Genomic DNA, 27,893 nt, shown 5'->3' with positions numbered 1-27,893 from the left:
TTTGCCTGGGCCATCCTGGCATTTCCATACATCCCATGAAATCTAGGCAGAGGTTCCCAAACCTCAATTCTTGACTTCTGTGCACCTGCAGGCTCAACACCACATGGAAGTTGCCAAGCTTGGGGTTTGCACCCTCTGAAGCCATGGCCTGGGCTGTATCTTGGCCGCTTTTAGTCACAACTGAAGTGGCTGGGACACAGGGCACCAAGTCCCTAGCCTGCATACAGCATGGTGACCCTGAGCCTGACCCATGAAACCATTTTTTTCCTCCTAGGCCTCCAGGCCTGTGATGAGAGGGGCTGCCATGAAGACCTCAGACATGCTCTGGAGACATTTTCCTCATTGTCTTGGGGGTTAACAATTGGTTCCCCGTTACTTATGCAAATTTCTGCAGCTGGCTTGAATTTCTCCTCAGAAAATGGGATTTTCTTTTCTATCGCATTGTCAGGCTGCAAATTTTCCAAACTTTTGTGCTCTGCTTCCCTTATAAAACTGAATGCCTTTAACGGCACCCAAGTCACCTCTTTAATGCTTTGCTGCTTAGAAATTTCTTCCACCAGATACCCCAAGTCACCTCCCTCAAGTTCAAAGTTCCACAGATCTCTAGGGCAGGAGGAAAAATGCCAGCAGTCTGTTTGCTAAAACATAACAAGAGTCACCTTTGCTCCAGTTCCCAAAAAGTTCCTCATCTCCATCTGAGACCACCTCAACGTGGACCTTATTTTTCATATCACTATCAGCATTTTTGTCAAAGCCGTTCAACAAGTCTCTAGGAAGTTTCAAACTTTCCCACATTTTCCTGTCTTCTTCTGAGCCCTCCTAACTGTTCCAACCTCTGCCTGTTATCCAGTTCCAAAGTCACTTCCACACTTTCAGGTATCTTTTCAGCAATGCACCACTCTACTGGTACCAATTTACTGTATTAGTCTGTTTTCATGCTCCTGATAAAGACATACCTGAGACTGGGGAGAAAAAGAGGTTTAATAGGCTTACAATTCCACAGGGCTGGGGAGGCCTCACAATCATGGCGGAAGGCTAGGAGGAGCAAGTCACGTCTTACATGGATTGCGGCAGGCAAAGAGAGAACTTATGCAGGGAAACTTCCGTTTTTAAAACCATCAGATTTTGTAAGACTCATTCACTATCATGAGAATGCTACAGGAAAGATCCGTCCCCCATAATTCAATCACCTCCTACCAGGTTTCTCCCATGACAGGTGGGAATTGTGGGAGTTACAATCAAGATGAGATTTGGGTGGCGACACAGCCAAACCATATCATGTATCCATCAGAACTCTTGGATGACCAGGTGCACTGTCAATGAGCAGTAATATATTTTTAAAAATCTTTATATAAGAGCAGTAGGTCTCAACAGTGGGCTTAAAATATCTAGTAAATCATGCGTAAACAGATGTGCTGCCATCTAGGCTTTGTTGTTTCAGGCACAAAGCACAGGCAGAATAGGTTTGGTGTAATTCTGAATGGCCCCAGGATTATTAGACTGGTAAATGAACATTGGCTTCAACTTAAAGCCCTCAGCTGCATTAGCCTAACAAGAGGATCAGCCTGTCTTTTGAAGCTTTGAAGCCAAGCATTGACTTATTCTTTCTAGTTGTGAAAGTCCTAGATGGCATCTTCTTCCAATAAAAGTTTGTTTTGTCTACATTTATAATTTGTTGTTTAATGTAGTTTCAATGATCTTCTGGATAACTTCCTATAGCTTTGATATCAGCACTTGCTGCTTCACTTTGCACTTTTGTGTTATGGAGATGGTATTTCCCTTAAACCTCATGAGACAATCTCTGCTGGCTTCAACCTTTTCTTCTGCAGCTTCCTCATCTCTATCAATCTTTATAGAATTGAAGAGAGTTAAGGCCTTGTTCTGAATTAGACTTTTGCTTAAGGGAATGTTGTGGCTGGTTTGATCTTCTATCCAGACTACTCAAACTTTCTTCATTTCAGCAACAAGGCTGTTTCAATTTCTTATCATTTGTATTCACTGGAGTAGCACTTTTTATTTCCTTCAAGAATATTACTTTTGCATTCACAACTTGGCTGTTTGGTACAAGAGGCCTAGCTTTCTGTCTGTCTTGACTTTTGACATGCCTTACTAAGCAAGCTTAATTTTTTCTAGCTTTTTATTTAAAGTAAGAGATGTGCTACTCTTCACCTCACTTGAACACTTAGAGGTCATTGTATTAATTGACCTAATTTCAATATTGTGGTGTCTCAGGGATGGGGAGGACTGAGGAGAAAGAGAGAGATAGGGAATGGCCAGTTGGTGGAGCAGTCAGAACACACATTAATTGAGTTTGCCATCTTATATAGGCATGGCTTATGGTACTCCTAAACAATTACGATAGTAACATCAACAATCACCAATTACAGATCACCATAATAGGTATTAAAATAATTTTAAAAGTTTGAAATATTGCAAGAATTATCAAAATGTGATACAGAGACATGAAGTGAGCACATGCTGTCAGAAAAATGGTACCCATAGACTTGCTCTACACAAGGTTGCCACAAACCATTTTGTTAAAAAAAAAAAAGGAATCTCTGCAAAGCACAACAAAACAAAGCACAATAAAATGAGATATGCCTGTTTCAGTCACTTTGCTATTTAAAAGAGAAAATCTGTTAAGCCATAGTCCTTGTCCTCATGATTTTTACAGTTTGGAGTGGAAGAAAATCTTTAGGAGTAATGACGTTAAATGTGATGAATGTTTTTGTGCTGGCCTTTTACCTATTTATTCTCAGACCACATATTGTCCTTTCTCTGCCCTTTATTGTCAGAGGCTACACTCTGAAGGCTGTGGTCTCAAGACTTCCATGTCCTTTGTTAGATAGATGCAGCACATTGGAGGCACTGGTGGGCATTTGGGGAGAGGCTTTTACTCTCTATACCTGAGGCAGCACCTCAGGCAGTAGCTGTGTCTCCTCCATGGCTTCACCCTCAGCCAGGTGACTCTAATCCCTGCATACATCAGCCCTCCTTTTTTGCTCTAGGCCAGGGGTGGTAGTTGCTTCCTGTTGTTTCTAACTCCTAAGTTGCCTCACAGTCCCGTATTTGGCATTTCAACTCTTCCATCACCAGTGCAATGAATCAGATCTATTAAATCCACTACTTTTAAAATGCACAGAGTGTTTCTTTTATCTTAGTTGGAAGCTGTTTGATAAAGCCTCGATAGGAGTGGCAGAGGCAGATCTTATGTTAGAAGTAGTCAATGAAGGTTTACTGAGAAAGTAAAATTTAGGCTAAAATCTCAAGTATGAATATAAATGTATCAATGGAGAGGGGAAGAATATTCTAGATCAGAAGTGTCCAATCTTCTGTCTTCCCTGGGCCACATTGGAAGAATTGTCTTGGGCTACACAGAAAATACACTAACAATAGCTGATGAGCTAAAAAAAAAGAATCACCAAAAAAAAACCTCAATGTTTTAAGAAAGTTTACCAGTTTGTGTTGGGCCACGTTCAAGGCCATCCTGGGCCTCATGGGTTGGACAAGGTTTTTCTAGATCATGTGCAATGGGAAGGAAAATGAGGCATATTTTAGAAACTAAAGATGTAGACAACTGGAATGTGACATACAAGAGAAAGAAGGTCAAGAATATTTGAGGGCTGTCAAGCTCATTGAAAGACATTACAGTGGAATGACACGGGCATTTGTGTTTTTTAGTCAGTGGCTGCATTTTATAGAATTACTTTGGGTGCAAGCAGGGAACCATTTAGAAGATTATTACAGACAGTGGTGTTGGTATGGAGCAGAATGATAGCACAGGCAATGGAGGAAAGTGGGCTTATCTGAGAGATAGAGGTAGGAGGTGGAGTCTGCATGTCTTGGTAATTGAGAGACTCTGTGAAACAAGATTGAGGAAAGGGTTAGGATTATTTTCAGGATTCAAAACAGCGCAACTGGGTAGCTGGGGTTCTAATCACAGTAAGAAGGAATATTGGAGGAGGAAGAGTTCCATGGTTGAACTTGAGGTATATGTTGGTTATCTCCATGGGGAGCTGTCCAGGAGTCAGGTGTTCTATATGTGTCTGGAGCTCAGGAGGCAGATGCAGACCAAAGAAATTGATGGGGAGCTATCCATCTACAGATGGTCATAGAAGTTATTTGAGTCAATAAAATCAACTACAGGGGGTGCAAGATTAGGAGAACAAGAGAGCCCTGTCTCAAGCCTAAGAACTGCCAATATTTGAAGGCAAAGCTGAAGTGAAAGACATGAACAGAGACTTAAGAAGAAAACCAAGAAAGTTAGGTGCTATGGAAGCCAAAGGAAAGGAGTGTTTCAGAAAGGAGGGAGTGGCCAATAGCTTCAGAAATGTTCATTGGTTTAGTGAAACACAAGTCAGTTGGTGACCCAATGGGAGAAATTTCCATATAGTGGGAGCATAAACCAGATTGAAGTGGGTTGAGGTGTAAGTACAAAGGGAGAATCAAGATAGTGAATATAAACAAAATTATTTCAAGAAATTATGCTCAGAGTGAGGAAGGGGTAAGAAGTATCTGGATAGAGAAGTAGGAATTGAGAGGGATCTTATTATGTACAGTGAAAAATAACTGGTTCCATCTGAGTGCTTATGGAAAAGATTTGCTAAAGAGGAGGAAAAGAGTAAGGGAAAAATGGATGAAGCTGTGTATCAGAGAATGTAAGAAGGACAGAGAACCAAAGCAGAGGTGGAAGGATTTGCCCGAGTTGGTAACAGGAGGGAAAATGGAAATGCTGACTGTGGGAGTAGATGTGTTTGTCACTTTGATGGCTGGACATGGAGAATGTTCCTTTTTGATGGTTACTATTTTCTCTTTGAGTAGGAATATCATCTGCTGTGTGTGGGAAGTGGGGACTCAAGTATTTGAGAAGAAAGAAGAAGGACGTTTGCTGTAGTCTTTGCAGAAAATGAAAGTGATTTGATTAATAGTTGTTAGAATTTAAAAATGTGTGCACGGTGTTTGGGTTAAAGTTGTTTTAGAAAAACCAGCCACCTTGCCTTTTATTCTTTATGCTGTGAAACCTCTTTAGATCACTCAGTCACCTTTTGGCCACTAGATGGACACAGTGCACTCGGTGCTAAACTGCTGACCCACAAGGTTCCTTTTGTTACCAGCCAATACTGACAGAGTGATTGAGTTGTGAACTTATTGTTATAAATTGAAACTTTATTTTAGAGAAAAAAATCTTAAATAACACATTCCGTCTTACATATAGTTCATAGGTCAGAGAAAGACTGTGGTGCTACAAAAACGTTAGCCAACATATTATTTGCTTTCACGCTAAGTGTAACGTGTGTAACATGCTATCTCTTTGAAATTTTTTGCCTTAAAAATGCTAATCAGTTGGCACAAGGCAATCATTTACATAGTCAGAATAGAGCTTTTGGTTTAGCATTTTATCTTAAAATAAGGAAGAAATGGCATTGCTCTGGATGTCAGTATGGTGCATATAACCCAAGTGATGGAAAAATAACTGCTAAATGGCAAACATATAGAAACTGAATTCTGCTAGTCAGCTTCCATTTGGTAGAGATATGTGTGCCTTTGGGTAGCTGCAGTGTTAGCTATTATTAATAGTTCAAATCTTTGCTTCATAAAAGTTCTGCAAATAGTGTTGTACAAATTGAAGTGATTCAAGGAAATCATAATTCTGTGGAGCTTCCTCCCTGTTTTGTAGTGGAGATTGGGAATGGGGGTGGACCATAAAGTAGGTGTTTTTTTTTCCTGCCACTCTTAACTAATTACACACCCTGCCATATCCCACACCAACATAAGACTTCAGACTGAGAAAACCTACATAATTTAACCAATGTTAGAATATAGGCATTTTTAACGTGCTGAAAACAGGGTTGTTCTTTTGGTTCCTAAACTGAAATCATTTGACACATTTCTCTGTCCTATGAAGGAAGCCATGAATGCTATGAGTAAAGATATTTGTGGCAGGTAAGAAGAGGGAGTTAAGTGAGGGAGTTTAATATGAAAAATTCATATAAAGGTTCCAAGGTTAAATAAGGAATATTTTTGCACAATGGGTTCAAGGTTTTACTGGGTAGAGCATTTTTAAAGTTTTATCATGACTTTAGAAGGAATCGATTTGGGAGAAAAACTATACCTGCTTAATATGAGGGAGCACTGTGGAAAATTGCCAGCACAAACTTTTCCTGGGCCTCAACATTTCTTGGTAATGAACCTAGATTTGGAATGATCAAATAATTTGCTGTCTCAAGTAGTAAAAGGGAAACTATTACTAACTTCACAAGAAGACAGGCGTAAACCCAGCAACAGGTACAAAGCAGGATGATCTCAGGTAACTCAGGAAGATGCTGGAACACTCTGGGTGAAGGGCATTAATGCTGTACACAGTGGAACACAGGACTGCTAATGGTATTTGTATGCTTTTGTGCATCAAAAGCATTGTTCTTTGATTTGTAATCTCTCACATATGTGAAGCAGGGCCTTTCAGTCTGGATTTGGGGTCAGAAGACAACATGTGGATTGGAGGCAGAAAATTGTAACAGACTCACCTGGGGAGCAGTTTTTTGTTGTTTTTGATATTCCCAAGCTGCTGGGAATGGTGGCTCACTCCTGTAATCCCAGCAATTTGGGAGGCCAAGGCGGGAGGATCACTTGAGCCCAGGAGTTCAAGGCTAGCCTAGGCAACATAGCAAGACCCCATCTCTACAAAATTTAAAAAATATTAGCTGGGCATGGTGACATACACCTGTAGTATCAGCTACTCAGGAGGCTGAAATTGGAGGATCATGTGAGTCCTGAAGTCAAGGTTGCAGTGATTGTGCCACTGCACTCTAGCCTGGATGTCCTTCCACCTCCCCCCACAAAAAAGGGATATTCCCAAACTACAACATTCTATTACATTATTCTACATTCTTCCCTTTTACTCTCCGTATTGATACAGAAACAAAACAAAACACATTTGAGACTTACCACTGCAAAAGAGTGTTCTTTGAATTGTGGCTGCAATTATTTCTGTTGCAAACTTTAGTGTATTATTGTTATAATGATACTTGAAGTAATACCCAAATGTATTGAAAATTCAAAAGACTTCATTGCCAGCTCAACCTGCACTCTCAAGCACTGCTTACTAAGGGAGTAACAATGGGAAGAGACGGGTATGAGAACAGACCCCAGAGCCAGGAAAATGAACATGGAGAAGGGAAATAGGCAAAATCTCCTCATCAGTGTGGTTGAGGGAATACTGGGGCATGGCATGGAGAGTCCCACCTCACTTGGCAGCCAGAGAATCTTAAAGCTTATTGTCAAAAACCTGATGAAAGGTTAAGAAGGTACCATTTTATTTTACAAAATACTTTAACCTTTACCAGCTCAACATCCATGTGTCAGCCTGCTTTGAATAAAGAAATACACATGTCTTCTTAAAATCTGCCCCTGACTCTGGTGAGCTTCTTTGTTTCAGCTTATTTTGACTAATTAGGCTGAGGTTACAAACCACCCTGATATTTCAGTTGCTACAGCCACAGTCTTATTTCTTGCTCTCATTACTTGTTCTTGGCTGGGTGATACTGATATGTTCGTTTTGTTCTGGAACCAACCCTAAATGAACTGCCCATCCTGAGAAGGCAGAAGAAATTGGGAGGTGGCAGGGGCACACAGTGATTTTTTAAAACTTCTGTTTAGAAATTCCACAGATCTCTTCCATGCACATGCCATTGGCCAAAGTGGGTTGCAAGATCAGCTTGGTATCAGTGGGGCAGGAAGTATAATCCTGGCACAATAATGGGCTCAGAAAGCTGTTAAACATTTTTACAATAACACAATCTATCAGATTCTGTCAAATTAATTACAAAACTACTTAAAGTTTTTAACATACATTCTGTGTACTGTCCCAAAGCTATATCTAATGTTACTTCCTCATTCTGATGAATTGCTATTCCTTTTCTTCTTAGCTGTGTTTAAAAGCCCATACATCTATCCTGTGATAATTTGTACACTGTATTGTGCTTGGTTTACTTGTCTCTCTCCTTCCCTCAGTGGTGGGCCCTTGGAGGGCAGGAGCAATGTGATATTCATCCATGAGACCCAAGTGTGTGATTGGTGCACAATGGACACCCTAAAAAGTGTTTATTGATAATTAATGAATTAATAGCTAAATGAGGGAGTGTTTGCTTTACCTTCCCTACACTCACCTTTTCTCCATTCCAGCAAGCAATCTTGCACATGGAGTAGAAATCACAGTGGAATCTTGAAGAATAACTAGGAGTTTACCAGATGAGAAAGTACAGGGAGGTAAATCAGGGAAAGAACAGCTGATGGATTCAGCTGTAGCCATGTTCAATGAAGGTAAGATTCTTGGATTTTGCTTCATGAACTCGAAAGTCCACATAACATCAATCTTGGCCACTGCCAAGTCTGACCCATCTCACAGCACCAGAGGGTTGGGGTAGTAAACTGCAGAGGTAGCACCCACAGGCTGACCAGTCTGACCCTCATTAGGTTACCCAAAAAGCAAATCTCTAATGCACCTGCATGGATGCTGCAAAGGAATGTGCACTAAAGGAATGTGAAAGCGATAACTATTTTTCATTATTTCTGATGAGACATTTTCGCGATTGTGTTAAAATCTGCACAACCAAAAAGTCTAAACAGAGTGTGAACCTCTGACATTGACTCTGGAAATTACACACATTTTGTTTTACTATTTTAAAAACACACATGAACCGAAGAGAAAAGAGGCAGAAAGACTGGCTAGAACACAGCAGAACTTACCCATTAATCTAATGGAGTTTGAGCCTTTCTAAATGATGCCTGTGGGGAGCTCCATACTAGTAATATCTCAAGGATATTGCCATTGTTCAAACATTTCAGGGATTCCCCTCTTGAACTTACCTTCAAAAGAGCCTTTGCTACATGTTTTGAAATGCATTGATGACAAATCTCCATATGTTGAAGGTTTATCTGGTTCTATGAAGCTGCCAAAAGTCCTTTGGCATTAAGCCTGATGATTAAAGTTGATGATCCAATTAGCAAATGCTATTTTGAGTCAAAATGAGAAGTAACTATAAAATTAAGAGGCAGTTTTCTTGTGCACACTGGAAGTGGCCTGTAATGATAATTCCCAAAGAGAATGTCAAAAATGTCTTTAATCCTAATAGAATTCACTATATTTTTTTCAGTGAAATAAATATTTAAGAAACATTGGTTTGAATTTGCATATGGTATATATTTTTGAAGAATCACTCTTGTTACTTTATAGGTAACACTTATAAGTGTTAAAATTATTAAGTTACTTAAGTACTTATAAAGAATATAAATAGAATGATCCATTGATATTTGTCTATATATTTTTATACATAAAAAATTGTATCTGTTATATAATATATGTGTATACATATAGCACAATGACCAAATTAAATTGTCTTTACAGCTATTTTTAATTAAAAAATTTTTACATTATGCTTTCTTAAACAATTGCCTCTGTTATATCAGAAGCCAAAACTGGCAAATTATATTAGCTCAGTTATTTAGTTACTGGGGACTCTATCTTTAAACCAACCATGGGAATTCATTTATAGCTACTCAACACTCGGGTGTGTATGACCATGGGGCAGATAAAAGACTGCTTTAAAAATCACTGATGTGTATCATACTTTCTCTTCTTCTTTAGTATTTCTAGCCATCAAAAAGAAATTATATTGTGAGGCAGATGGCAGTAATATATTTTTCAAAAGTGAATTATATCCTGTTTCCACATATAGGTAGGTAAATAAATAAATAAATAAATTCTATATAAGCAACATGACATAATTCCCAAACTATGAATTTTTGCTAATCTGAAGCATTCGATTAAGACTGGATTTAGACTATGCTTACATGTTGCCGGAAACTACTCAAAAAGGCTACATTCTGTTAACTGTGTTATTTTTGTCTGTATTATGTCAAATAATTTTCACTAAGTCATTGGTATTATCAAGGTCATGTAGAAGTCTTCTTAAATTCTGATTAAATAACTGACTTTCTTTACAACTACAGACAAATTGCAACAGAATCTGTATTTTCAGGCAGTTCAGCCTGCATAGGGTCAATTTAATACCATACAAATGTTGGGAACAGAATTATTCAGAAACTTCAGATATGTCACCATAAGCCAGATGAACAATATATGTCAGTACCATTGGGAGAGTATTTGCCAGCATAAACTGGATATGTTTCTTGAATGCATGAAAAATGTGGTACTGAATGATTCTTCCTTAACTAAAATTGATTTATTTATCTTGATTTAAATATGGGTATACATTGGTAAATAAAACCTAGGTTTTTTCATAATATATTAGAGAATTTTTGATACATAACAAATGAGGTAATTCCAGATCGATTGGAATTCAGGTTTAGTGCTTCGTAAAGAGTTGAAAATAGTTCCCGGTAGGTAAGTAAATTGTGGTGGGAAGGACAGGACATTCTCTAAAAGTGCTTGGTTTTAGAGATGTTTTGGTTAGAGTTTGACCAGGTGGTAGCAGATTTACTTTTTCCTAACTCAGTTTTACTTGAAAGGCCTTCAGATTAAATACTTACAGAACCAGGAAGAAATGTATCTGAGTTACAGAACTTGAAAGGAGATTGTCAAACTGGAGAATGCTTGACCCATCTGAAGGAGATAGCTGGCAATATGTAGGGAGGGGAACTCTAGGTATTTTTGTTTGTTTGTTTTTGAGACATACTCTCGCTCTGTCACCCAGGCTGGAGTGCAGTGGCGCGATCTCGGCTCGCTGCAAGCTCCGCCTCCCAGATTCACGCCATTCTCCTGCCTCAGCCTCCAGAGTAGCTGGAACTACAGACACCTGACATCACGCCTGGCTAATTTTTTGTGTTTTTAGTAGAGACGGGGTTTTACCGTGTTAGCCAGGATAGTCTCGTTCACCTGACCTCTTGATCCGCCCACCTTGGCCTCCCAAAGTGCTGGGATTACAGGCGTGAGCCACCGCGCCCGACTGGGAACTCAAGGTTTTAAACCTCGTAAACATTCAAAAGAAGCCCAAATCTCAACTTTAATGTGACATTTTCTGTGTGCTTTAAATGTTGGATCAAAAGGAAAAACAAAATTAAAAATATGTTGGACAAACTCAGGCCTGCTGTCCATATTTGATCCAAGGAGGACCAATTTACCCACTCCATCCTACACCTTTCCGGTCATAGCATTTCCCTTTGTTAACTTTCTGCATTAGTATCATATTCCAATTTATCCATATCTATGAGCAAGGCCCAAGGTCTGTAGCCAAGCCCAGGGTTTGCATGTGATATCTTTAGAAAAACCCCAGAGAAGCTTTCTCTTGTTTTCTCACTATGCTCTAAGTATGAATAGCCCAAAGCAAAAAGACAAGTACCCTGACTATCATGATCTTCTAAGCATTCATGGAGCTCGCTAAAATTATAGTTCCCTGTGAAGAGTGTGTAATTATAGAAGGAGAGTGGGCTTAGATAGCTTCCTGTTTTATCTCAATAGTTTAATGTTTACTAACTCACTGAGAAGAGACTGCCACCTTAGTGTTACCCTCTTGTACCACCCAAAACAAGTCATGTATTTCTCTTGTTTTCTCTCTTTAAAAAAATTTCCATATGAAATTCTGTGATTTTTTTCCCCTCATTACCTATTTTCTATCATCATTGTATCCAAAAGGTCAAGAAAGAGAAAAGGACACTTCTCCGTTGACTGGTTATCTCTTAGACTGTATGACAGCAAAAATATAAGCAAGGGTTAAATTTCAAATGCATCCACTCTGCTCATACACATTTGTGATTTAAAAAACACACTTCATTGAATAATTTAAAATATGGTTGTACCATCTGTTCTTTTGGGGATTAACATTGTTCATGATGGCAAAATAATCACATGTTAAATAAATTCTAGATACTGCAATCTATTATTAATAATAGCAATGATACTGTTAGTTCAGATGACCCGGCCTTTTCTGTCTCCATATAATCACACTATTGATTTTCCAGTATTGGAAAGGAGAACAAGAGAGTACATGCTTTTATTTCTAAATGGAACATGCTGTTCAGGAATTCTGCCATTTCTTTTATGGAAATAAAAAATAAAGTGCAAACATATGCCATCTTTGAAGGTAACATTATGTAAGCCTTTGAGTATAACATTTGCTGTCTTTATCTATTTCTTTGTGTCTATTCATAAGAAAAATGATCAGATTGTCATACTCATATTCTAGAAACTACACAATCAATTTTTTTTCAGGCATTCTGTTGTCTGCCTGGAATGAGATTAGCAAAAGAGTCGCTGTGTAAACTGAATTAGTTTACTTCATGCGGGCATTGATTTTACATTCCCTGAACTCTTATAACATTTTATGTTTGAGCCACACAGTATGTACTATCTCACATTGACTGTAAATTTATTGTGTTTAAGTCATTTCTTCTAAAAAGTATTGTAAGCTTTGTGTGGACAGGGGCCATTTTATTTTTCTCTCGTATCTGTTGAAATTTCCCACTCAGCTGGGTTTTTCTGAGGTCAAAATAAATTATAATTAAGTGATTGACTTTTTAATGATGTATAGTGGTGGGAAAAGGTTAAAAAGAGTTGCTTTTAGTAGCAAGATGGTATGGGCCAATGACTTCAACCCACACCTAATTCGGTGATATAAATGATCTACTCTTAGCTTGGGCTTTTCCTCTGTGAACTTCTATGGCAATTGGGTGTGGACAAATAGGTCCTTGAAGATATTTTGAAAATTTCCCCAACAAGAACCCAGTGCTTAATGACCCTCTACTGCCAGGTAACCTTCCTAGGTTGCTGCATCTATTGCCTCTGCTTTTCTTTAAAATCACATATTTTTATATTTCCTAAGAGAAGGTAGAATGTAATAGGCATCATTAATTTTTGCAGAAAGTCTCCAAAACATGTTGTTAAATCACCGCTGTCTTCTCACCTCCAGGCAAAAAGGTACCAACTTATTTAAATATTTGTTCAGTCACATTATGTGCTCCTGTGAATTTTCTCTGGGTGTCACTCTTCACAGTGAGTATGAGCTCTCATTTAATCTCTTTCAAGGGAAAATGAGCTCAAAGACCCTGATGTTGCAATTTGACCTCCTTGAGTTTGTATTAAGCTGTTAACTTGCTGATTTGTCCCTAGCTTATCTGTTATGAAAACTTAGATGTTGTCAAACCGCATTTTCATTTCCCAGTCTGTGTTCACTATTTGATGTTCCCCACAAGTTACACTGCCTTGGTCTCAACTAAATTGGTTTTCTATATTACAAAGTCAATTTAATATCTGAATGATCTTCCAAGATACTGCCTATCATTTATTTTACCTCTTTCGCACAAAGTCTTATCTTTCATTAATAAAAAATGGTCCCAAAGCCCATTGTTATCATTTGCATTTCCCACTTTACTCAAAACTAGCCATAATCTCACTATGACTTGTCTGGTAACGCAGGAATATGCTGTATGAATAGTGAATTTTTTATTTTGGTAAAATATTTGCAAAAGTATCTTGTGGTAGCTATAATGGATGTGTGAATTGGATAAAAATACTATTAAGTGTGTTTTTTCCTAGTTGAACAACATAGATAAAGAATACTGAGTAAAGACTAAATATTTGCCTGGATGGAAGACCATTCATCCAATCAAACAAATATACAGAAACATAAAGAGATAGTAAATACACTGGAATGTAAAGTCAGAGTCAATAGTTATTTAAGCTTGCTAATAAAAATGACTGCAATATCAAGTTCACAGTTAATTAGAATTGGATGGTAGAGGCCCAAGGGTGATGGCATGTAAATGAAGAATATGTGAGGAATTCTGTCTTAAGCCTTATTCATAGATGTACAGCAGAGAAATTAAGCTGACTGACATTCTCTGCCCTGCAATAGTCATATCACACCTGGGGTGTGGGATTCATTTCAGATACCACAGGTTAAGAGGAAATCAACAAGGAGCAATCAGTCCAGAAGGGTGTTGCCAGGATGGTGAAGCATCTGGAGATCATGATGTATTAGGAACTGCCAAAAGAACTGAGACTGATGTGGCCTGGAAAAGGGAGAGAATAAAAACTCCTGTTTAGATAATCTGAGGTTGTCATATTAAAAAGATTCAGGGCCAGGTGCAGTGGCTCACGCCTGTAATTGCAGCACTTTGGGAGGCCAAGGCAGGTGGATCGCTGGAGTCCAGGGGTTCAAGACCAGCCTGGACAACATGGTGAATCACTGTCTCTACTAAAAATTTTTAAAAAATTAGCTCGCGCAGTGGCCCATGCCTGTAATTCCAGCTACTCAGGAGGCTGAGGTGGGAGGATTGCTGGAGCCCAGGCTGTGGAGGCTGCAGTGAGCCGAGATCACACTCCTGCACTTCCGCCTGGGTGACAGAGTGAGACCCTACTTCTAAATAAATAAATAAGACTCAGGCTTGTTTTTGAATGACTATGATCAAAGAGTAGCACTTTTAGAAAGGTGAAATTTAGTTTGATACAAAGAACTTTTCAATATTTAAATCTGCTCAAAGGTAAGCATACTGCACCATGAAACAGGGCTCCTCATGCCAGAACCAGATACTTGTTTTTCCTTCAAGGCTGTTCATGCATTAGGGGAAGACTGCATTTCCCATGGCTTCTAATGAACCTTTTAACTATGAGGATCTGTTGCATGAAAATTTGTTTTTTTTTGTTTGTTTGTTTGTTTGTTTTTGAGATGGAGTTTCGCATTTGTTGCCCAGGCTGGAGTGCGGTGGTGCAATCTCGGCTCACCACAACCTCCGCCTCCCAGGTTCAAGCAGTTCTCCTGCCTCAGCCTCCTGAATAGCTGGCATTAGAGGCATACGCCACTATGCACACTAACTTTGTATTCTCAGTAGAGATGGGATTTCCCCATGTTGGTCAGGATGGTCTTGAACTCCCAACCTCAGATGATCCGCCCGCCTCAGCCTCCCCAAGTGCTGGGATGATAGGCGTGAGCCACCGCGACCAGTGTTACATGAAAAATTCTTAGAATAGTCCTTGATGGCACCAAGTAAATGTTCCATAGATATTAGTTATAATTGTTATCAGTAGTGACTATTCTATGCATTTGTAACTGATTATTTTTCGGATGGGAATAAGTAAAGGTGTTTAAAATGTTAGCACCATTTTCTGTTGCTAAATAATTAAGGTAGTAAGGTCTTAGGCTACTTGTAACTAATTTACTCTTAATTTGTCACCACTTTATGTTTTCCATTATTGCCTTTACATTCTATATTACCTAGATTTGGGATTAATTCATCAAATTTAATATGAAAACTTTAAGTGACTGCTAAATCACAATTGCATATATTAAATTATCTAGTGATAACGTAGCAATAGTCTATCAAGAAAGGAATGAATCATGACAGAAAAAATGAATCTCTTTCATTAATTAAGAGAGATGTTTCAGTTTAGAAACTTACAGAATCTTAATGGTTAAGCTCTAGGTCACATTAGCTTCATTGGATTATTTTCTCAGGTGACAGATTTGCTATATCTTAGGATAGCAGCTAATATCTATGGAAGGTATTCATTCATTCACTCACTTCCTAATTTATTTAACAAGCAGTGTTCCAACCACTGCCCATGCCTGCACCTACCTGCTTACCTCTACAGAGTCTTTTCTACCCTTTTATCCCTTTTTGAGTCAATCATCACAGGAAGACCAGCCTCTCAGTCATCCCATGTCCCCTATACCCCAACCCTAAGGGCTCCATGGCAGCAAAGCAGTCCCTCTTCTCACCCCATCCCTGAACTCCTTGGGCTCCTTCCCTGCTGTATTTTCCTCTGTATCAGTTATCATTTCTCTTATATATTTTACTTACTATGTCCATTTACTTATCTCTACTGGAATGTCAGCTCCATAAAGGCAGGAATATTTGCATGTGTTCTATTTGCTACTGGGTACCCAGAGCCTAGAATAGTAACTTGATAAATATTTGTTGAATGAGTGAATAAGGCCTAAGTGTCATGGAAACTGATACCAGAAAGGTGTTATTTCTTCCCCAGGGTTACCTAAGCCATTTATGGCAGTGCAGGGTTGTGACTCAAAGTCACTTGGCTCTGAAACCAACATCCGCATTCTTTTTTTTTTTTTTTTTTTTTTTTTGACAGAGTCTTGCTCTGTCACCCAGGCTGGAGTGCAGTGGCACGATCTTCACTCACTGCAACCTCTGGCTCCCGGATTCAAGCAATTCTCCTGCCTCAGCCTCTGAAGTAGCTGGAATTACAGATGTGTGCCACCATGCGCAGCTAATTTTTGTATTTTTGGTAGAGACGAGGTTTCACCATGGTGATCAAGCTGGTCTCGAATTCCTGACCTCAAGTAATCCGCCCACGTTGGCTTCCCAAAGTGCTGGGATTACAGATGTGAGCCACTGCACCCAGCCTCAACATATTCATTCTTGATCTCTCCCTGCATACAAATAACTTTGTAATTGTGCTGAATAAACTCAGGGATCTAGAGATATTCGACAATGACAATGATATTTCACTGCTGTATGGATTTAAATACAAGGAGAGAACTTTTTTTTTCTTTTATTATTATTATTATTATTATTATACTTTAGGTTTTATGGTACATGTGCGCAATGTGCAGGTTAGTTACATATGTATACATGTGCCATGCTGGTGCGCTGCACCCACCAACTCGTCATCTAGCATTAGGTATATCTCCCAATGCTATCCCTCCCCCCTCCCCTCACCCCACAACAGTCCCCAGAGTGTGATGTTCCCCTTCCTGTGTCCATGTGTTCTCATTGTTCAATTCCCACCTATGAGTGAGAATATGCGGTGTTTGGTTTTTTGTTCTTGCGATAGTTTACTGAGAATGATGATTTCCAATTTCATCCATGTCCCTACAAAGGACGTGAACTCATCATTTTTTCTGGCTGCATAGTATTCCATGGTGTATATGTGCCACATTTTCTTAATCCAGTCTATCATTGTTGGACATTTGGGTTGGTTCCAAGTCTTTGCTATTGTGAATAATGCTGCAATAAACATACGTGTGCATGTGTCTTTATAGCAGCATGATTTATAGTCCTTTCATTTACATTTAGGAGAACATTCAGGTCAATATTTGCCTGCCTAATTTATCTCCATGTGGATCACTTTTGTTTCTTTTCTAGATGCGTTCAATCTGATTTAGTTTATTATGAGTTTCTCTATTATTTGTTTCTTTTCCCCTTGGATCATTGATGCAGACCCTAGAAGAGGTGGAGTACAGAAATAGATTTGGAGAAGCAATACTGAGTAAGCCTCAGTCTTTGCCTCTGAGATGCATTCAGCAAGTGGTTGAGACAACCTTGTAAGTGTGCAGTTCCAGAGCCAGAAGATAACCAGATAATTTATAATCCAAGCAATAATATTGCAAAAGTAAAAGGAGGCACTATTTAATCATCATTCCAGGACAATAGCTGTATACTATTCAGACAAACTGAAGAGTAAAGTCCCCTAGTTTAAAAGCTCAACAAATGTAAAATATGGTTGCACATCTTTTTAGTAACATATTTACCTTACATCTACTATTTTCAGAGACACATACTAGGCACTGTAGCAATATATATAGAACAGTGTACAGGACACTGTGGTGAATTTAAAGTCAAGTCATATATCTTCCTATCTTGTGGTTCAGAATTCGCTCTAGAATAGAGAACATTAAAAATACAATAAAAAGCAGTAAATGATGGTGCAAGCTGAATTAAGCTTGATGTGATGTTAGCCAGCCACAAGGTTTCAAATAGAATCACTGATATGATTTGGCTGTGTACCCACCCATATCTCATCTTGAATCCTAGTTCCCATTGAGTTATAGTTCATTTCTATAATTCCTATAGTTCCAATTTTATAGTTCAGCCAACAATTCCCATGTGTTGTAGGAGGGACCCAGTGGGAGGTAATTGAATCATGGGAGCAGTTTCCCCCATGCAGCTGTCATGATAGTGAGTTTCTCATGAGATCTGCTGGTTTTATAAGCTTCTAGCGTTTCCCCTGCTGGCACTCATTCTCTCTCCTGCCACCCTGTGAAGAGGTGCCTTCTGCCATGATTGTAAGTTTCCTGAGGCTTCCCCAGCCATGCAAAACTGTGAGTCAATTAAACCTCTTTTCTTTATAAATTGCCCAGTCTCAGGCATTTCTTCATAGCAGCATGAGAACAGACTAATACACTGATGCTGTACCACTTTTATTTCTATCTCATAATATTGTCAATTGAAATCAGTCCTGTTTTGATGCATGAATTGCACATCAAATGAATTGTATGCTTTTTTTTTTTCCTAGATAGGAGTTATGCCATCTACTTCTTGTGTGTATACATAGTAGATGCTCAACTAATGCTGGCTGGCTGGTTGGGGTAGAAAAATGAATTGACAGATTTTAAAAAGTCATCTGGCAACCAAATATAGAGCCTTGTTTGCCAAAGACCCCTCCTCTTTGCTGAACTAGCTAGTTGACAGAGTAAGAACTTGCAGCATGATTATTTTTTATCTTACAACTTTATAATGATACATTTGGTTATTTGGAAATATGTTTAAAGTGTTTTAATTCTTTCCACTGGTACCTACCAGTGGAAATTCTTTTGCAGCTGAATATTGGCAACCGTTTGTATCTTGGCAAGTAGACTATGCTTTTTAAGGATGAAAGTGTGGGAAGTAGTATAGGACATCTGTCGAAGAAGTCATGTTGTCAAAGCCTGTTGTGTATATTAAACTCATTTGTTTCAATTTCTGTACATTCTAAAGCAAAATGCCACTCCATTTAACATTCAAACAGCTTATAAAGAGCTTGGAAATATGAATTGTGTGGGCCTACCTGAAATTTCAATGAATGAGCATCATTTTATTCAGTTGGTTTTGTTGCTGCTTTAGCTCAGCCTAAACTTTGGATATATAATAGGTTTGCTGAGATAAGATTACCGGTAGCTAAGGGCTTTTGTTGGATGGGAGAACTGAAACCAACATAATTTCCGGTACCTGTTAAACGGCACTTGGACCAGGCCTACTTTCCTGTCCTTGTATTTAACAAAGCAGAACAAACAAAACTTACTTAGATACCTGATTCACTAACTTCCTCTTCTAAGGTATCTGTCCATGTGATTTTCTCCTTTACTTAAGTAGGTTTAATAAACTTGCCTTTATGTGACCAATGGGTTTCTGTTGGGTTTTGGAGGCAATGACAGTTAATAGTAAAATAATATTTTGAGAGAAACCGCTCTCAAAGAGGCTCCATTAGCTGGAGAATAAAACATTTTTAAAAAGATGAGACCTTATGCTTCATTCATCTCAAACTTACCTGCTTATAAAAACAAAACAGTTGATTGATTTGATCAAAAGTTATCCTTGTTATAAAATTAAGTGGGCCTGCTGACTAGCTGATTTATGGGATTTTATGTTCTTTAACTTCAAAGAAGACATACAATTCAGTCTCAACAGTTTTTACAGTCTGAGAGATTGGGTCATGCTAATAAAATTTCTGAGAAACTACATATCCATCGGTATGTTAACATCTTTTACTAGAATAGTATGTTTGTTTCAATTGATGAAGACTTTTGTTTGGATGTAAGTTTTCAACTCATTTAGGTAAATACCAAGGAATTTTTTCAATATCATTACTTTAATGGATTCATGATATTCACATTGATTGGCTATTCCTTATTTTAAGTAGTTGGGCATTAAAGATATTTACATCTTTTTATTATTTTGTAAGACACTGTGATGACCTTCATGATAGTTAAATCTTCATTTGCACTGTTATTTCCTTCTGACTGTAGCCATTGTGTGTAAGACTGTGCAAAGTGTAATATATGCAGTGTTTAAGAGTAGATTAGCAAGAAAAGCTAGTGTATGAACGTAAGTAGCTGACCTTTAATAGAAGAGTGATTAATTAATTTTGAATTTGCCAGTACACTCTCAGAACACAGAGCATGATTAAATAATGGCATTATACTGAGCTTATTCAAGTATTTGGATAACTTTTCTTTACTGAACTGAAACTGATAGCCCAGGCAGGCACATCTCCATCACCTCTAATTAAAATCCACATTCATCCCTTGCTTCCTGAGAAAAGATGTTGCTCTCATGTTCCTCTGGGTACTCTTTGCAAAGTATTTCTGTTTGATTGCATATGATGAATAGCTGCACTACTTCCAATGTATTTCAGTTGTCAAATATTTATAATTATTCTTGGGAAAGTAACTGAGAAGGGAGTTCAGGAAAGACTTGGACAGTTCTTTGGAGCATCAGGACCTTACAATTTCAGCTATCTTATTCAATAAGCAAATGTTGTTTTAGGTTCTGGGATTACAAAGTCAAAGAAGGCAGAATTCCTGCCCTCAAGAAAAGTCATGGGGAAGAGTTGTAAATGCATGAACAGCTATGAAACAGTGTGCTAAAGTCATATGAGTTGGGAAAATAGATGAGAGGCATCTAAGTAAAACTGAGGAATGAAGAATGTTTTTTGGAAGAGATTACACTTAAAAGGAGTTAGCCAGCCAGAGAAGAAAGAGAAAAATGTTCTTGCCAGGGTACCTATCATTTGGGAAGCCCCAGTGGGGCAGAAGAACAGACCGTGTACAGGAAGGACACTACCAAGTGTTATTTGTGGCTAATACAGGAGAGGAAGGGAGAGCAAAACAATAGAGCATCTCTGTGCTGAGTATTGGAATTTAAATTTTGAACTTCATTACTAAATGTGGAACTATTGGATAATTTCAAGCAAAGGACTCACATATTCATGTCCTTGCGTGAGTTTGCTAAGATTTCCATTTTAAGATAATCCTGGTAGGCAAGTGAAGGATAGATTTGAGGAGGAAAAATTGGAAATATTAACTCTAGGCAAAACATAGGGGGAAAAGATAATTAAGAGAGAGATTAAAGAATGTGTAGAGAGGTAGAAGATATAGTCTGGTCTCTGCAATCAGAAGAATTGGTTCCTAACTCTGACTCCACCACTTAACACTCTATGTGACCTTGGGTATATATCTTATCCCTCAGTGTCTTGTTTTTCTCATCTGAAAAATGGTATAATAATAGTGCCCAACTCATATTTTATGAGAATTAGTCAACCTGCCAACCACAGTGCCTAACACATTGAATGCATCTGATCAGTGTTAGCTATTATCTATTGACTATTAATATTATTGTTACTATCAATAGTATTCATGTCTCTAGGGTTTGTGACCTGATTAGCAGTTATTGTCTGGTTATTGGCTGAATGGTGGCCAGTACCAGGGAATATAAGAAGAAATGTGGTGGGGAGAGGGCATGGAGGAGGGGAGGAACAGAGTTGATTTGAATTACATTATAAATGCTCAAATGAACTAGCTATGGAACTTACAAGTGGAATTTTCTCATATGCAGCTGATGATAACAGCAGAAAAATGTGAACTCTGAATAAAGAGGTGGGAGTTTTTCAGCACATAAAGAATATTTAAAGCCAATTCATTGGATGCATTGACCAGTAAGTGTAGAGCTCAAAATCAAGAACAACTCTAAGAATTGAGAGCAGATGCAAACCCCAATTTTCATGGGTCTCCAGTCCAGGTATGAGCAGAAAACACAAGGGTTGGGGAGGGAAGAAGAGTCTTCCAAGCCATAAGCCAGGGGAAATCATTCTGTCAATTCTTATGCTCTGATGTGGTCATTAACAGATGATAGACTCATCCTAAAGATGAGACTTCTTTAGAAACATCCTAAAGAAGTTCCTCCAGCATTTAAAATTGCTAAACGTAGGCCAGGGTAGAGTTAAAGGCTGAAAGAACCTTAATTAATATGTATTATTCCAGTTATTAGAAGAAAAGTCCTATGGATTGAAATTGCCGCTTGCTAGCAATTACTTTTAATTGCTGTGCAGGGCATTATTAACATTGCAACGTCTAGCATAGTGATGAAAATTGATGTTCCAGATACTTTCATGTGAGTTCTCCTTTTGTTTTAATGTTCTCAAGAGCTTAGAATCATGAGGATGATAAGAGAGATTTGTGCTAGGCTCCATACCTGTCTTCCACAGAAATCCCAGTATGCAAAAACAAACAAAACATAGATGGGCAATCATGGCCATTCCTTAATGAGATTTGAGCCTTATTTGGAGGTAGGCCTGGTATGGATGGTAGCTCTAATCTTTGGATGAAATTAAACTCTCCAGTGTGTTCTTATTTTCCTAAAGATCAAGTCCCCAACTACCTCTCTCCAGCCCCAAAGAAAGGGAATTGTTAAAGATAGAAAGATTCCATTTTCTTCCCTTAAAGGCCACCTCCTGCTAGTTGGCCAGAGTTCTCACAGATTCTGAATTTTTGGCAGGCTGGAGTTTAGCAGTAATCCTCTCTCATCCAAATTTAAGTACAGGTAATCCCCAGGAGCCCCTGCCAGGCTTTTGGTAAATAATTACCTGGGTACAAACAAAAATGCCCCTGCTAAGAAAACTATGGAATTTTACCCATCATAGGACACATAGATCTCTATCATAGAGGTTTATATCTTATTCTTCAATTTTTGATTGTTACCCCTCCTAGGAAATTTTTATGTGAAGCAAATCTTATTCTCTTCTACTGGGCATTCTCCTAAATTAGCTGGCACGTGAAAATGCTTCATTGCGCTTTTGTTTTTCAGACTCTCAAATGAAGGAGTATGTCCAAAGAGCCTCTTTATGCAAAATCTACAAATTACACACAGTCATACATCACAATTAGTTGGCAGTCATTAGGCATTACATCCATATTGTAAAATTAGTGACGTTTCTCCCAAATTATGGAATATTATTCCCATTAAGAAAAATACACTGAAGAGTAAAAACATAACAGGATTTTCACCATATTTACTCTCTTCATAATTATGCAAATTAATAAAAATTATTTACTGTTTACCAACTTTGCATTGAGTGTTCTCTCATTCTGATGAGAGTCCAGACTTCTGCCTTTGTACACCTGTGCAAAGCCTTTCTAAGATGTTTATTGATGTCCCAATATATATTTCAGTTCAGAAAGGCTGTTCTTACTTTTGTGGCACCTTAATAATAGTTTTATTTCAGCAAGGAACCATATGCAATCACTGGATATTTCAGAGAGCTGCCTACCTTATTTTCATACTATAAAGAAATAAACTTGAATAACAATTGATAGTCTTGGCAGGAGTGTGGAGGAGTTGACATCTTCCAACATGACTGTGGGAATATGAACTTCCACGGCCTATTAAAGGGAAAAATGTGCACAATTTGTAAGCTAGCAATCCATTTTCAGAAATACAAGCACCAATCAGTAAGAATATATTAGCAAATGTGTTTATTGTTTATATGAGTCCGAAATTATATGTCCATCAATAAAGTACTCATTGAATAAATAATGGTACATTTATGCCATGGAATCATATATCTATTGAAAAGAACTCACTAGGTCTCTATGCATTCACAAAAATAAATTTTTCATGATTGACTTAATAATAATATTAATAAAGGATTATATGTAGTATGAGTCCACTTTATTAAAAAAGGAAGGAGAATCCCTATCCATGTGTGAGGGTTTGTGTATTGTGTGTGGTATATTTATATTTGTATAAATAAACAGTTTGCTGTCTTTTCCCTTCCATTAGTCCTACCAAGGAAGGGAAAAGACAACAATCTTTTTTATCTACACATTTCTGTGTCATTTGGCATGTTAAAAAAATAGCATGTATAATTTTGTAATTGAAACCTAAAATATAAGAAAGAAAATTATTGCATAGAAATGGTAAATACTATGCAGCCATAAAAAAGAATGAGAGCATGTCTTTTGCAGGGATATGGATGGAACTGAAGGCTATTATCCTTAGCAAACTAACACAAGAACAGAAAACCAAATACCACATGATCTCACTTACAAGTGGGAGATAAATGATGAGAACTCATGAACACAAAGAAGGACACAGACCCTGGGGTCTACTTGAGGATGAAGGGTGGGAGGAGGGAGAGAAGCAGAAAAGATAACTATTGGGTACTGGGTTTGATATCTGGATGATGAAATAATCTGTACAACAAATCCCCATGGCACAAGTTTACCTATGTAACAAACCTTCACGTGTACTCCCAAACCTAAAACAAAAGATTTAAAAAAAGGAAAATTATCTACTATTTCAAACTTAAAATTTCTGGATTTGAGCAGTGTCTCTTGTTTAAATCCAATAGTGTCTGAATTTGACTACTGAAGAATAAAATGTAGCCCTTTTTCAACACACTTTATGTTTACCCAGGTCCCAGGATGCTTAAATAAACTGGCGTGTCTATTCAAATCCAGGATAAGAAATAATTTTTCAAAATAAAAATTATCTCACAGAATACTCTGCACACCTGCTGCTCTCATTACCCTGAACACTTGTGGTTTTGTTGCTATAACTCTAGCAACTGGCATAAAGGCTAGAAAAACTGTGGGCTAAAGATACAGCATTTCTCTAAGACCCTGCTGCCTTCAGTAGAATTATTTAATATCCTTTCTAATTTCTCCAACTTATTTTTCACTGTTATGAAAAAACAGTTTACAAAGAATTAGTAACATTCACTATCAATTTTTCCATAGATCTTCATTCAAAGTGCAGGTAGAAGTTGCATTTCTCAAAGAGTGTTTTAAACGAGGAAAAAAATGTGTATCATCATCAGCGTTTTAGTGAATAAAGACATTTGCTTACTGTTTTTATGTTCCTGAGAGGCTAAGTTCCGTTCTATCATGAATAGTAATTTATGAATAAGAACCCACAATTTTTTTACCAGAGAATTGGAAAACCGCCCATAACATTTCCACATACCCATCTCATTTTCTAAGTATCTATAACAGTTTAGTGAACAATATTCCCTCTTTGAAAATATAGCAAATAATTATTTCCTTCCTATCAGATATGCATGCTTTGTTTACAGGTAAATAACTCTGATTACCAAACTACTATTACATTAGGTTGACGTTCTTTTCGACGTTAGACAAAAATGGATAAAACCTTGCTGCCTACTCAGAGATTTGGTCTGAGTGGAAATAGGCTTTTGTGGAGCTACAGAATTTCTACTTTAACTACTCAGCCAATAATTGGTCAGAGCATGAGCCTGGTTAGAAATAAGCAACAAGCTTCCTGTATCCATGAACAGAATGAACAGAAAACAAGGTAGTACATTTAGCCTCCGAGAAACACGCGTTTACTTTTGAAGCAAAGAAGCACCGGGCAACCAGTGAGCAGCATATGTCTGAAATCTATTATCTGACATGTTCTTTCCAGCCTTCCCAGGAATGCTGGTCTGACTACTCAGATTTGCTTTTACTTCTTGCCTTTTGGATATGATGAGTTTGCCAAGCAGCTGTGAGTACCTGACTCTGGGGAAGGTGGCTAGATTCCGAAGCGCTTATGTTCATGGATCACCATACGCGATCAACATGCCTATTGATATTAAGCCACAGAGGAGACGGTAACTGCTTTCCTTTCCTCTAGTTGTTTGTCAGTGAAAATGTGTTTTGTTGCCCTTTGGTAACTGCTTTGGATGTCTGCTGAACTGGGAGAGTCAGGGTGAGAAGTTAGTTTTTATTCAACACACTGGATAGTTGGGAAAAAAATTAACCAGAGAGGAAAGCTGGAAATAGTTTAGCTATTTAGCAAAAGCTGATCTGGTTTCAAGGTCTGTAGATTTTAAGAATTTGAGAGATTGTCAGTGCTTGTATTGCCATCAAAATCACCCATGATGAGAATTTGAAAGAGGATTTAGCCAAATAATGGATATATTTATTGATGGCTATATGGCTATTTATACCAGATGCCCAGTAACTCATAATCTACATGTGACATTCCTTAATGCATCATAACACATTAATGCAATAAATGTGTTATAATTCTACAAAAACATTTGTTTTCCTGTAGTTGCTAGGGAGGGCAGAACAAGGTTATATATTTTTCCTATAAAAAAGTTGTCATTTTAGATCTGTGTTCTACCCCCGCCCCACCCTTTTTATGTAGTATCAGAATAGCGATGATATAGTTAACTAATATGTCCAAAAGTCACCACTCAATTTTGGTTTTATACAACGTCATTTTCTTCAGCAATTAACAATGAACTTCAGAAGCATTTATAAAGATGTTCCATTCTCTCTGTGAAAATTCCACTTCTCCATAATTTTATGAATCCACATAATGAAAATCCAAAATTCTAAAAGCAGTGTATTTTACTTGGAAACTGTCATTACTATCTTACTCTTCCACTTTTCTTTCTCTAATTATACCTACACAAACTTACAAAGCATGCATTTTGCCAGATTTTACCTTATAAACATGAAGGATGTTTAAGTGATTAAAAAGTTTCTAAACCTTCAGAAAGTTTTCTGATTTTTGTGAGAGACAATATTTTATTCTTTTTTCCAGAGTATCAAGGCTTTTCTGTCCAGCTCTATCACTATTTGACTTTATGACAGGCTAGCAGCACCAAGCAACTATTTTAAAATACATTCAGAAAAGTGTGTCCTAAGACACCCAACATGGCTTAGTTGCTGTCAGTTACCTCATTCCCTTCTTTAGTTGGTGGGACGATACTACAAACCCATACAAGTTGCAAAATCCACATGGATATCTGATGTCCCTGTTCATATTACCTTAATTTTTCTGCTTTAAAGTAATCAACTTTTTATACAAGTCAGTCAAATTATGTTTTTATGTATATTGTGTATATGCATAGACCCAGAAAATTTCAGACATTTACCTATTTAGGCTTAAAATTGGGCATTACAGTGTATTTTACAAGAAAATATATTTGAAAGGCATTTTACAATAATTAGTATTTAATTGTATAGATTTTGGGATTTGTAAAAATACCAGATCCAACTTTTCTTTCAGTAGAATACATTATCTATGGCTAGTAAATCAATTAAATAAATTTCATATAAAAAGTTGACTTAAATTATTACATCTGGAGCTTTTATTCTACGAAAGGATAAATATGACAACAAACATGTAATGAAAACAATAGTTAGAGGGGTGGATGAATGAATGGAAGAACATCCAAATCATAGAGGTTGTCTTTTTATTCTGTTACTCATTTTTTTTAAGTTGTAAATTTTAAAACCTCAACTTCTTTTGAATCTGTTGAGAAAACAATACACTTGGAATGGTGGGTCATCATCTTAGATTCACTAAAATCGACCTAAATTTTGAATGGTTCTTTTTCAGAATGCTTTCTGGGACTAAGATTTATCTAAAGTAGCATGTTTATGTTTATTTCGTATCATCTTGGTTGTGGTTTTTGGCAGAAAGAAAATTGTTTTCTAATTACTAAAAAAAAAACTGAGAAAGGAAGGATGGAAGGGAGGGAGGGAAAGACATCTAAAGAAGAGTAGCTATGAGTTGATATTTCAGCCTATCCAAAGAAGCAGAGATTGTGCTGACAAAAAATAAAAACTAAAAAAAAATTGGCTTTTCACTAAAATCCATAGAGAAAATGAAGTAGGAAATCAAATGCATAAGTGCAAAACATAGCTCGATTTAAAGCTAAGTATATCCTTATAAAATAATGACTTCTTGAAAGAATAGCATGTTTTTCTTGGAACACAGGGAAATAATTCCCAAATTATTAGAAAATCACCTAGATTAGACACATGACCACATGATCATTTAATTGGTCTCAATTTTTATTTCAAGAGCAGCAATGAAGACATCAAGAAAGCAGTTAACATACTAAATCTTAAGTAAACTCAGTGTTGAAGAGAATGACAACCCTACCATCTGTGATTATAATTACTTTCTATATTTGCAATTTAAAAATGTTTTCCTTTTAATTTTTGGTAGCCTCTGTAAATTCTACTGTTCCACTTTTTCTTTTGTAGGAAATATAATTTTCTTTCAATTTTATGAAGCTTTTATGTCTCAATTTTAGTATAGCAATTTCTTTTTTTTTTTTTTCTTTATTTTTTTGAGACAGG

The 27,893-nt window shown here is 37.4% G+C and overlaps 1 protein-coding gene across 5 annotated transcripts in view; it reads left to right on the top strand.

Moving 5' to 3' along the window:
- Positions 1–27,893, top strand: part of PDE4D (phosphodiesterase 4D) — a 1,555,180-nt gene that overhangs the window by 1,071,053 nt on the left and 456,234 nt on the right. The window contains exon 1 of one of the 5 annotated variants that reach the window (XM_054489824.2): positions 25,260–25,399. The exons of the other annotated variants lie outside the window; for them this stretch is intronic. Coding sequence (XP_054345799.1) covers positions 25,272–25,399 — 128 coding nt within the window. The 5' untranslated portion in view covers positions 25,260–25,271. Of the gene's footprint in view, positions 1–25,259; positions 25,400–27,893 lie in introns of those variants that run through there. 5 annotated transcript variants of the gene reach the window in all.

Source organism: Pongo pygmaeus, chromosome 4, assembly GCF_028885625.2.
Source record: "Pongo pygmaeus isolate AG05252 chromosome 4, NHGRI_mPonPyg2-v2.0_pri, whole genome shotgun sequence".
Classification (NCBI taxonomy): Eukaryota; Metazoa; Chordata; class Mammalia; order Primates; family Hominidae; genus Pongo; species Pongo pygmaeus.
Note: the sequence above shows the minus strand (reverse complement) of the source record. Positions and strands in the feature narration are given on the sequence as shown.